Source organism: Equus przewalskii, chromosome 13 (genome assembly GCF_037783145.1).
Source record: "Equus przewalskii isolate Varuska chromosome 13, EquPr2, whole genome shotgun sequence".
NCBI lineage: Eukaryota > Metazoa > Chordata > Mammalia > Perissodactyla > Equidae > Equus > Equus przewalskii.
Window position 1 is genome coordinate 50,839,413 of NC_091843.1, and position 12,665 is coordinate 50,852,077.

At 40.8% G+C, this 12,665-nt stretch overlaps 1 protein-coding gene and 1 pseudogene across 1 annotated transcript; both read right to left on the bottom strand.

Moving 5' to 3' along the window:
- Positions 1-2,398: 2,398 nt before the first annotated feature.
- On the bottom strand, positions 2,399-2,685 carry LOC103557821 (mitochondrial import receptor subunit TOM7 homolog pseudogene; annotated as a pseudogene).
- A 7,910-nt stretch (positions 2,686-10,595) lies between these two features.
- Positions 10,596-12,026, bottom strand: FTMT (ferritin mitochondrial). The gene has a single exon (XM_008530815.2). The coding sequence runs from the start codon at positions 11,877-11,879 to the stop codon at positions 11,157-11,159; it is 723 nt and encodes a 240-aa protein (XP_008529037.2). The 5' UTR covers positions 11,880-12,026; the 3' UTR covers positions 10,596-11,156.
- Between the last annotated feature and the right edge of the window lie 639 nt (positions 12,027-12,665).

A 12,665-nucleotide genomic window follows, 5' to 3' on the forward strand; every position in this document is an offset into this window, starting at 1 on the left:
TTGCTATTAAACTTTAAAAAGGAACATTGTCCCTATTTGTAGTTTCCTTGCATTCACAATAAATTAGTTCTTATACTACTACCCATAGTAATTTCAAGATGCTTATTTAAATGGAGACTTTTGTCTGACAAAGATCAGAAAAAAAATATTTAGAATGAAATTCTTTTTTTTGCTGAGGAAGATTCACCCAGAGCTAACATTTGTTGCCAGTCTTCCTCTTTTTTCTTTTGTATGTGGGCTGCTGTGACAGCATGGCCACTGACAGACGAGCGGTGTGGTGGAGTTCTGTGCCTAGTTCCTCACGTGGGAATCGGGCCAGGCCGCCTAAGCAGAGCACAGCAAACTTAACCACCAGGCCCCTGGGGCTGGCCCTAGAATGATATTCTTCATGGGAAATCAGTTTTCTGCTTTAGTGAATATACAGATAATTCTTGTTTTGCATGGTAGTGCAGGGACATAAAAATGACCTTGCAAGTTGAAACTATGTAACGTGATCTTAATAATCATTGGGAAAAATTACAATTATGTGACCTTTAACTTTTAACTTTTCTTTGGTCAAAACATTAAACACTCTCACCGTTGGTTATAAATGTAAAGGGACATGACAAAATAGTAAAATCAATATTTATTTAGTACACCATAATCTAAAACATTAGAAACATTGAGAATTAAAGTGTTTTCTTTCTCTGAAAAAAATATCGTGTAATTTGATCAGTGTTTGTCTTTCTCTTCTTATAATGTAAGTTAGCCCATGGAGCCAGAAGCTTTTTTTATGTTTTGGTGAATTGTCATACTCCTTTCAAAATCTGGATTCATTTCCAAAATTTTATCTTTTGCACGTTCAATGTTGTTAAATATCTCCAAGAGTTCCTTCAGTGTAAAGTTTTTTGCAGGTGTCACTTCTCTGGAATATCTTCATCCTTTTCATCATAACTGTTCGTTCAGGTAAATAAATTCTAATAATATCCAATTTGACTTCCAGCAGTGGAGCTTTTCATTTCTTTGTTACGCTTACATTTTTTGACCCTTTCTCTCTTTGGATTGTCGAATATCATAAAATGTTTGACACTGAGAGACAAGGAGGCTACACAACTACAGGGTTACTGTCTGAAGGTACATTGAATAACAGATGCATGGCGACTAATCACCGACAGACTTCGAAAGAAGTGACAAGACTGGTGACTGATCCTGATGTGCATCCGCTTTATATAGTGATTTGTGGACTAAGGAGCTAGCAGCAAAGTTTGTTCTTTATCAATTTACTCACAGTAAATATGCTATGGCAACTGAAATTAGAACCATGTTGTTGAGGGACTACTGTTCTTTAACTAAACGTAGTAGCTGAAATTCATGGATATTGGAACAATGTGAAGCAAGGCCAGCCTGTATATTTAATCAACAGGAAAGCAGAGTGCGAAGCAAACAATAATTTTGGGAAATGCCTTAGGCTAGATAAAAAGGAGAGAAACATGAGTGCTCTTCCAACAGAAGTATTTCAATTACTTAATTTAATGTGAGAACACATTGTAGAGAAATGTAGCATATATGCACTGCTTAGAAATGAGTAAAATTAATAGCAGCTCCTATTTAGTTGCTATATTTAAATTTTATGATTTTAAAAAAGGTGAAATTATCAAGAGATACAAAACACTATGCAATGAAAAAAGTCTTACTAGCGCCCCTTTTCTGGCTACCAGGTGCTATTCACTGAGGGCAACTGACATTAACCTTCCAGGACAGTCTTTGCACATGCAAGCAAACATATTTGCAAACACATTCACATAATTTTCTCCCCTTTTAGAGCACCACTTCTAAGCAGCTAATATTTATTGAGCATTTTCTATGTACCAGACAACGTGCTGAACTTTATATGCTTTATCTCATTTAATCCCCCAATAAACTTTGAGGGAAGCTGTTATGACGGCAGAGGAAAATCAGTCTCTGAGAGTTTAACTTCTGTTCCCAAAATCATGCAGCTGGTGTGTGGTGGAGGAGCTATTGTCACCTAGGTATTCTGAATTCTCAAGTGCAGGCTCTTAATGAGAAGACGACACTGACTGGGTTCTGTATAGAGGTCTTGCAATAGCATTTTATTAGTTTAACAGTCCTCTTGTGCTACTGGAAATTCTTTTTGCTAATTCAGTCTATGACAATATGGTGCTCAGGGGGTTTGAGCGAGACTAAGATATGTCCAAAACATTAGCTATCTCTCTCAGGAGATTGTTTGGCCACCATCTGTACTGGGAAAGTGGCCAGGTTGCTTGGAAGGAGCCCAACCCTCAGTGCCTGTCTGTGATCTGTTCTCTGGTACTGCCAGGCAGTCTCTCTCCTTGTTGGGCAGTGGAATTTCATTTGCCCCTCAGCCAGTCTGTGTGTGTGTGTGTGTGTGCGTGCCCTGTGCCACTCAACTGGTGAATGTCTGAATGATGTCTCTTCTCTTATCCCAGCCAGAGCACACACCTTCCATGTTGTTCCTGTCCATTGACTGCTCCCAAATCCAGAGGACCAAATAGTCCTTTATCCCCAAAGTAAGCTCCAAACACTTGGTTCTGGCATTCCAGGATCTGCAGCCCTCTTAAATCCCAGGTAAATCATGAGAGGAGTACAGCCGCAGCGGATGGCAAACTGATTGCCCCTCAAGAACTACTGCAACCTCTGCTTGGCCTCTTTGCTCAGCTTCCCCATGGCGACGCCTGGGGGAGACACCGTGAGGACACGCGCACACACATATCATGTTTTTTTCATTTATTCATTCAAAAGCAAATATACTTAATAGTGTCTTAATCTTGCACGATAGAAATATGAAGTTAGGAAAGCTAACAACATACACCAAAGCTTGTGCGCCTTTCTGATTTCATAAACTGAGCGCCGCTTGACAGTTTATGCTTAACAGTCTGTTGTAAGCAGAGGTACTACCCTTGCCAGTTCTGGTTAGCAGCTGTGCATATTTCCTAGTTGTCTGCTTCCTGAATGAATCTCTTCATGCACTCTTGGAGGGAGTGAACAAAGTGTGGCATGAAGGAGCCTGTGTTGCTCCCTTTTCTCCACTATGCCTACCTCTCACCTTTCTTTGTTGCAGTGGAGGTGCTGAATATTGCTCCGCTGCCTTTTATCTGAGAGTGGAAAGCTTGAAGGTGAAGTTCAAATTTTTAAAAAGTCAAGTGAACATTCTTGGCTTCAGGAACTCTGGGTCAAAGTTCCAGTAAGAAATCCCCAACACATGCATACTCCGTCCCAGGATATCTTGGTATGCAGGTTAAGTGCTTCTCCAAGGAAGCTTTACCCTTTTAAATGAACTGTACAAAACCTGATTAACAGTTGAATGTGAAGGATGATGATTTTCCAAACCTGCTAGTGTTAGGGAAAACATGCTATATTTTCCTGTAAGTCTGAAGGGCTTGGATCTTGCACCAGGGGGTGTTTGCATTCAAGTGTAATATAATCTTTCATTTATTTAGGAGTTTGGAATCATTTCTTCTTGTATATTAGGTTTTTTTTTTCTTGAGGAAGATTAGCCCTGAGCTAACATCTGCTGCCAACCCTCCTCGTTTTTCTTTGCTGGGGAAGATTGGTCCTGAGCTATCATTCGTGCTCATCTTCCTCTACTTTATATGTGGGATGCCTGCCACAGCATGGCGTCCCGAGCAGTGCCACGTCCACACCCAGGATCTGAACTGGTGAACCCTGGGCTGCCGAGAAGTGGAACGTGGGTACCTAACCGCTGTGCCACCAGGCCGGCCCCAAGCCATGCATCTTTAATACAACTGTAATTATAATTATTGCTGGTCCTGCCAAAAATATTCATGAACATTGCCGTGAAAGTTCACAAATATGGGAGACTAGAAGGCAAAGGTGTTCTATAGTGTTCCTTGCCTTGTCTCTGTTCTCAAAATGAATTTTGAAGATTGTCAACAGTGTGAGCCACTTATCTGCATGTCATAGTTCTGAGGATTCTTCATTAACTGTTACATTAAAGAATTTCCATCATTAGTCAGCCCTCAGAAATCTGGATTGATCTGCACTGAAAGAAATTGCCCATATTTCAAACCCCTGGGACTGTACAAGAGGAAAGTACACACTCTTTAATTGAAATACTAATTCTCTAAAATCCTCTCTGAAGATAATAGTCTATTTCTATCTGTCTGCACCACATTTGCACATGCATTCCTAATGTTTGGGACTCAAATGATGCTCACAAAATAATTAAATTTCCCTGAACTGCCAAATAATATTGGTTTTAAGTTCTCTTGAAAAAAATCATGCTTAAGTTATATATGTAATAATGCCAAATGTAGTAGAAATTAATACCTATGACTATTAAAAATATCATCAATAGGGGCCAGCTCCATGGCCGAGAGGTTAAGTTTGCGCAATCTGCTTCGGTGGCCCAGGGTTTCGCCAGTTTGGATCCTGGGTGTGGACATGGCACTGCTGGTCAAGCCACGCTGAGGCGGTGTCCCACATAGCATGACCAGAGGCACGCACAACTAGAATATAAAACTATGTACTGGGGGGCTTTGGGGAGAAGAAGAAGAAGAAGAAAAAGGAAGATTAGCAACAGTTGTTAGCTCAGGTGCCAATCTTAAAAATATATATATATATATATATCATAAATATCCATAGGGAATACTGTTTGCTATAACTATTTTCATATTCTCCTGAAGGAATTAGTACCCAGTTCTAGGACTAAGACTGAAAAGTAAAAATATGAGTTAAATTAGATAGACTTTGTTTCCCAAAATATGTTTCCTTAAAGCAATAATGAAGGATTCACTTTTTTTTTATGAGGGAAAGAGAAAACAATAGAAAAGGAAAGGAAAGGAAAGTGCTTTGTCTTTCAACTTCAAAATACGAATGAACGAATGACATTTTTGGTGAATTCAAGTATAACTCAAAGTTCAACTCCCCCAAGTTCTAGAATGTGATTATAATAATCTGTTCTCTAGAATAAGCAATTATTGGATTAGAACGGCAGAAGATCTAGAATTTCAAAGGCAAGTGTTGGCTTTCAGTTATATTGAGTAAACAGGAATAAGCTATTTTTATTACTCTATAAATTCAAATTTCTTCATAAATATTTTCCAATTTCCAGCTCTTTAGTACGTTCATGCTCATCTTATGAATTTACTTCTCTTGAAAAACATATATATTTGTTCACAGCAGTCACTATATATTCTAATCTTCTGTCTAGCCATATAAATACTTGAATGTACCAGAATATTTGTTTCAGAAAGTGGGCATCAGAACCTAAAATCATGAAGCAGGAGTCCCCGTTAGTTCAGTTAGGGACATGAAACTTCAAAGGCCACGTGGGCACATAGCCCTCACTTTGCTCTTGGAGCTGCCCTCTGTCCCGGGCACAGACTGTGAGTCCCTTAAAAGCAGGAATGATATAGCTTTATTTTTCTGTCTTTAATGTTTACTGCAGTGCCTGGCATATAGTGGGTACTAAATAAAGTGTATTGAATAAACTAACAACTGAAAAGTTTAAAACACGTATACGTTATCCACGGCCAGAAGAAAAGATATCAGACCTCAAAATCTTGAAATCTTACCATTTAAAATCCAGGTCTCATGAATCACTGAGACAACTTGGTACTGATCAAAGGTGTAAGGGAAATGAAATGACTGTTTTTTTTCCCCCTGGTTTCTTTCTTCTACACTATTTCCCTTTCTCTTGCAACTGGTGGTCCCCATACTCCGCAATCTTCTTGTTTTTATTTTATTTTTGATATAGCAAAGGATGTAATAGGAAAATATGTTTATTAAAATTTTAAAAAGTAACAAGGAAAGTTTGAGGTCAACCAACGTAAGTACCCTCAATTTGCCCTCTTCTTGTCTTAAAGTCCATGTCGCTTCTTCCCTGTTTCATACATCCTGGTTTGGAAGAATATATCCTTCCAGGTCATACCTGAGCTCTTTATCTCATGCTCCATTCCGCCCCGGTAACTCATGCTATCACTTACTTCTCAAGTGTCTCCATTTTTATGGCTTCTTTGCTCGTCCTCACAACACTAACAGCCATTCTTTACTCTCTTGTGCCTTCAATTGCTTAAAAAATGAAACAAAAGAAACTTTTCAAAAGAGAATTCTATATTCTCCATCTTAACCCTATGAATGTGGCCTTCCATCTCCACCACTCCTAAAGCCATTGTTCTGAAATAACCTAATGACTTACGATCGCCAACTCTGATGGCCTTTCAATTCACAACCTCATTAAACTCTGCAGCATTTGATGGAAACTCTCTCCTCTCATGGCTTCCAAGACCAGTGTTGGTTTTTGGTCTTTCTATTTTTATATTTCTTTCCTGTATCTTGTCAAGAGATTTTTATCTAATCTCCCCTAAATGTAGAGCTCCTCCAATTTTCCAAGTTTGCATATTTGGACCCCTCTCCTCTGCTTGTCTTTTCTCTCTTCTCTTTGTCAGTTCAGCCTCTTCACAGTTTAACTTATCATCTCCATATGGATAATTTCCAGATTCACTTCTCTGATACTAGCTTTTTGAAAGATGCCGACCAGCACTTTCAACTGGTTTCTGGATATCTTCATTCACTCGCTCACTCATTCACTTACATTCACTGAGGACCTACTGAAAGATCAGTACTGCTCCAGAGCTGTGGAGACAGTAGTGAACAAAACAAAGTCCCTGTCCCCCCGAGCTTGCATTCTAGTGAGAGAAGAAAGTATAAGCAAATGAAAAATGTGTCAGGTGGTAGTAAGGGCTATGGAGAAAAACAAATCAGGTCAGAGGACAGAGAGTGACGCAAAATGTGGTGACTGATGTAGACTGGATGATCAATGAAGTATCTCTATAAAATGCCACTTGAGCAGAAACTGGAAGGGAGTGAGAGTTCACAACATGATCACATCTGGGGCAAAATGTTCCCCATAGAACAGAAGTGCTGAGATACAAGCTGGCCAATGTGACTGGAGTAGAGTGAGCCAAAGAGATGTTCTCTCTCCATATAGAGATAGAGATATCTGATATGGAGAGAGAGAGAAAACTCTTTGACTTCATTATCTATATATTTTATAATATGTAATTTTATCACTTATAATCTTACTGCTTCTTACACTCTTATATACACACATACATATCTGGTACATATTACATAGGACCTTGTGGGGTATGGTAAGGACTTTGACTACAAATGAGAGGATATGCCACTGAAGGATTTTAAGCATAGAAGCAACAAGCTCTGACTTATACTTAAAAAAAAAACAACACTTTGGCTTCTTTGTAGAGAAATGATTGTGTGTGCTCAAGTGTGGAAGCGGTTAGACCACTCAAGAGTGTAACATAAAATGTAATCAGGAAAAGGCGATGGGAGCTTGGACCAAAGTAGCAATGATCAAGGTTGTAAAAAGTGTTAAGATTCAGGATCTATTTTGAAGGAAGACCTGAAGGGTTTTGCTGAAGGATTGGTATAAGGTATGAGAGAAAGAGAATAGTCAACAATGACTGGGCCTTAGAAACTGGTAGAATGGAGTTTTCATCTATTATGAAGCAAAAGATTTTGGATTGAACAGGTTGTGGAGAACGGTGAAATCAAGAGTATGGTTTTGAACATATTAGATACGAAATGTCAGACATCTGAGGGGAAATATCAACTAAGTATTTCAAAATAAAATCTGGAATTCAGAGGCGAGGTCAAGCAAATCATATAAGTAGGTCATTTGTCAACAGATACATATTTAAATAAAAGTCACAGAACTATGAAATCTTTAGAGAACAAGTATACACAAAGAAGAGAAGAGGTATAGATGTGAGGACTGAGTTCACTTTTACTATTTAAAATTTAAACCCCAATGTTTAAAGGTCAGCAAGATGAGGGAATTAGAAAGGGAGACCACGATACAGAACGGCACGTGAGTGCTTCAACAGAAAAATGACAATTTCTGCTAGCCGGTTGGTTAAGAAGAAGGCTGAGAAATGACCATTGGATTTATCAACGTGAAAGGCACTAACGGCTATAAGAGGAAAAAGAGAAGCTGTGGTGGTGAACAGAGAAAACGGCTTTACTTGCGAAGGATCAAGAGAGAACAGAAGTGGAGACAGGAAGCAGAAATAACTTTTTCAAGAAGTTTTGTTGTAAAAGAGAGCTGAGTAAATTGTGGCAGCTCAGTGTTTGCTGGAGGGAATGCAACTCCAAAGGCGGTATTTTTTTAAAAAGATGAGGAGAAGTAACACCATTTTTGCTTCTCAGGAGAACCAACCAATAGAAAGGGCAAAATTGATGATGCAAGTGAGAGGATAATTGTATGGGTGGTGTCCTTGTATCCTTGAGTATGTGAGAGGGTTGAGATTCTGGGCACAGTGGGATGTTGGTTTTAGGAAACAACGTAGATGCTTCAGTCATTGTCGTAGAATGGAAAGCTTTGTACGTGAATACTGATATAAATATGTGATTAATTCAATGATGGGAAAGTGTGAAGTTCTCCTGTGATTACTTCTAAATTCTCAGTGAAATAAGAGGATTATCAACTGGCTGGGCTGGGGGGGGATGGGTTGGGAGGGGAAGGAGATTTAGAGATTTGAAGAGAACTGAGAAAACATAAAATAATTATCTAGGATAGTGGTTATTGAATGTCTTGACAGCAACAAAGGACAAAAATACCACTATCCTGGATGTAAATACATGAACACACCCCCTCACCACACAAAATAAGAGTTTCGAGAGAAAATACTCTCACTTCACTTACTTTCAATTCAATTCCATGTTATTAACAAAAGGTGAATAGTGACTTACTAAATAACTTCATGACACTAATGGGTTGCAATCTGCAGTTTGAAACACACATCTAGAGGAAATGAATAAGAAATTTTCTAAAGAAATGTAGTTAGATTCCTGCGCAGCAAAATAAACTAACTTAAGGATAGAATGTAACATGAGACTGATCAGCAAATTCAAAAGCAAATCACTATGCAGTCCCCACCCCTAATCATTCCTCCTGCTGAGACCTCCATTTATTCCTAACTCCTCTATTCTCCAGTAACACAGACTTGAGATCTATCAATTTTCTTCCTGTACCCCATTTCTGTAACTCTCTCCATTTAATCATTTGCAAAATTTAAAAGATCTGCCTCTAAACTCTCACCAGCATCTCTTTCTTTCTATTTCCATTGGTTTTACCACGGTTCAGGCCCTTGTTGCTTTTGCTCCATCTTATATTTTACCTTTTTTATTATGATACTAATGGGTGTCCATAATAAGAAATTTATTTTAAAAAAGACAAGTAACTAAAGAAAATAAACACAATTTCACTATTTAAGAGATTATCTAGTTTCACTTGTTTGTGTATATACTTCCATTTTATATGCATATGTATTATATACTTTTCTCTGTAATTATCTCTATACAACTATGCAATGTAACCCTGTCTTGTAATATGCTTGTTTTTAAGATAACACATTGTGAATTTCTGCTCAGTTCATTATGTTTGAAATAGTCCCATTTAATAGCTGTGGAGTGTTCCACGTACGGTGTTTTAATCTAAACCATTTTGTTGAATTTGCGCAGTCACGTGCATGTGCCTCTCAGCTCTGGGACTGCAGGGAACACAATTTACCAAGGACCCCAGCTGCTGTGCTATAAAATTGATTCATCTCTTAGTTTGTTGTAAGGCTGCACTTCCTATCAGTGGCTCCCAGTCAATAATGGAACGCGGGAAATGTGCTCAGGCAGGCCCAATTCTTGGAGACTTGGCATTCCTCTTACCAGTGACTTTGGCTGGAGGTCTCCCTGACAGCCTTGCAGAACTTTCTTTAGAACTATGCACAGCTTTCCTGTCTTCCTTCCCTCAGGATCTGCCCTGCGTGGCGTCTGAAGGCTCTCCCTGCTTCTTCTCCCAGCTCCTTTCCCATTTTCTCTCACAGGTCTTTCTGTTTCTGCCAATAAATTTCTTGTACACACTTTCATCTTGCCATCTGTTTCTCAGGGGGCCCCAACTAACACAGACATTTAGGTTGTTCTCAGATTTTTATTCTGTGCACCTAAACTTCTGATTGCTCAACTCTTAGCACAACATTCTTCTGTGGAGAGCCCTTCAAAGCATTGCCATTGCTCACTAAATTAAGCTTAACCTCTCCCTCTTACCTCCACACTGAGGCTGGCTCCAGCCCATCTTTCCAAACACCACCACTGCTTAGTCTAGGCCGAGGCCTGCTCACCAAATATTCTCCCACTCATCTTATCCCCCGCCCCTCCCCCAGGCAAGAAATCATTCGCCCAGTCGATGCCTCCTTCATTCTGGATCCCTTTCTCATTTTTCCACCCCAGTGTTCTTTCCCCTCCATTACAAAGGCGATACAAGAGTGTTTTCTGCAGTGTCCTCACTCTTTTTGGTTTGTTAAAAGGGAGTCTTTATCAGGGAAGTGTATAGAGTTTATAATCAGACAGACCTGGATAGTTATAGTATCATCATTTAAAAAAAAAAAACTAGCTAAGACATGTTTGGGAAACACTGAGCTAAACAAAAGTAATCCAAGTCTTTATTTTTTTGTTTTGTTTTGTTTTTAATTGCAAGACTTCCCAGAGCCCTTAAAATGCTAATATATATTGTGACTTTCCAAAGCCAGCACTGATACTTTACATAGTTTGTCTTAAATTTATTTGATCACAAAACCCTTTAAAAATAGATCATCTCCAGACATTACTGTTTCTTGAAAGGGTAAAAGTTGTCATAGAATTCTGCATGTATGATTTTTACAGTACTATATAGAATCTTCATTTTGTTACAGTTATTTATCTATTTATCTAACACATTTCCCCACTTTAGCGTTTAGCATAAAGTCTTGAAAATAACAGGCACCTGCTGAGTTGAAAATCACGAAATTTTAGTGAAGGTTCACGGTCTGGAATAATATTCGGGAAGTGGAGAAAGTTAGTTCGGGTCTATTTTCAGCAGCTTCTTTGCAGTCTTTGCCGTTCCATAGTATCCTGGGCTACTTTTCAGGCTGGGAAAATTATCTTGATGCTGGGCAAAACACCCTTGTTAACGTAGGGCTAAATACATTTTCTCTACAAATCACTCTGTTGGAAGAACAGTATAACAGAAGAATATAAAGGTGGAGGTGCATTTTAAGGGTAAGAAAGCAAGAGATAGCTAACTGTGGCTCCTGGCACACCCTGGGAAGGCACCCTGAGGCTTAGTTCTAATTGTTTTCATTTCCGAGGGTATGTTTGTCAAAAAGGTACTCCGCCAGGCCAGAATCCGGGGCCCCCATCTTAACCAAGTTGTGCACGTGGTCACCTAGTTCTTTGATAGACTTCACCTGGTCGTTCAGATAGTGGGTTTCCAGGAAGTCGCACAAATGGGGGTCACCTTTATCTGAGGCCAGGGTGTGCAATTCCAGCAACGACCGGTTCACATCCTTCTCCAAGAGCAGAGCACACTCCATGGCATACAACCCGCTTTCCCAGTCGTTTCGGTCGGGTTTCTTGATGTCCTGCAGGCAGATCCGGCCTCCTCGCTGGTTCTGCAGCCTCATCAGCTTCTCCGCGTGCTCTGTCTCCTCCCGGGACTGGCGAAGGAAATACCTGGCGAAGTTGTTCAAGGCCACGTCATCTCGGGAGAAGTAATAGGCCATGGACAAGTACACGTAGGACGCATAGAGCTCGAGGTTGATCTGGCGGTTTATGGCGGCCTCGGAGTCGGGGTGGAAGTTCTGGCGCACCCGGGAGGGGGCGGAGGCGGGCCCGGCTGGGTCCCCGGAGGAGGAGGCGGCGACCAGCGGGCGGCGGGGGACGGCAGGCCAGTGGCCCGAGGGGCCCCCAGGGACCCAGCGCGGGGAGAGCGCAAAGCCACGGCGCGCGTTGCGCAGGGACACCAGCGAAGCGCCGATATGCTTGGAGAGGAACAAGAAACAGGACAGCATGGCTCCTCCTCTTTCGAAGCGCGGAAACTGAGGCCAGGCCGTCTCAGCGCACGGTCGGGCGCCGGGGGCGTCAGGTCTGAATCGGAATGTGGCCTTAGGCGACGGCGACTGCGTCACACGCCCCTTCCCTTCCAGGGGCGCAGAGTTTCACGCGGCCGGGGGGGGGGGGGGTGGAGGGGGGGGTGGGGGGGTGGAGGGGGGGGTGGGTGGGGGGGGGTGGGGACGGCCGGGGCGCGCGCGCCTGTCGCGGTTGGGCACAGACAGATGACAGTTACACAGCTCCGTTTATCTGTTTATCTAAAGATTGCCCCCATCGTCGACGCGAAATTTCTGCTCTTGGGCGTTGGTGATTTACTATTTCACCTAAGTTTAAAATGCTGTCAAAAACGTTGGCACCGTGGCTTGTAAAAGAAAGGACTGAGCCAAGCCTACTTGCCCTCCCGCTCCAACCTTTTTCTGTCCAAGAAATAAGGGGTGCGGGCGGCAAGACGGTGAAACAGGGTAAAGCAAAAGCCACCACTAATTCATCTAAGAGAGTAAAGGTCCACATCCAAGGGCGGTGTTTATACATTGATTTTCTGGTTATTTTAACAACTTTAAGTATGGAAGTAATTGCCAGCATAGTGGGCAAATTTTCAAGAGTCTTTAGTAAGACTATTTTCTGTTTAAAAAGACATACGTATTTTACTTTTAAATATAAAATTTATCTTCATTGTAAAAAAATCAGATACCGTAGAAAAGTAGAAACAATATATAAACTAGCTCTGAATTTGATGTTGCTTTCCA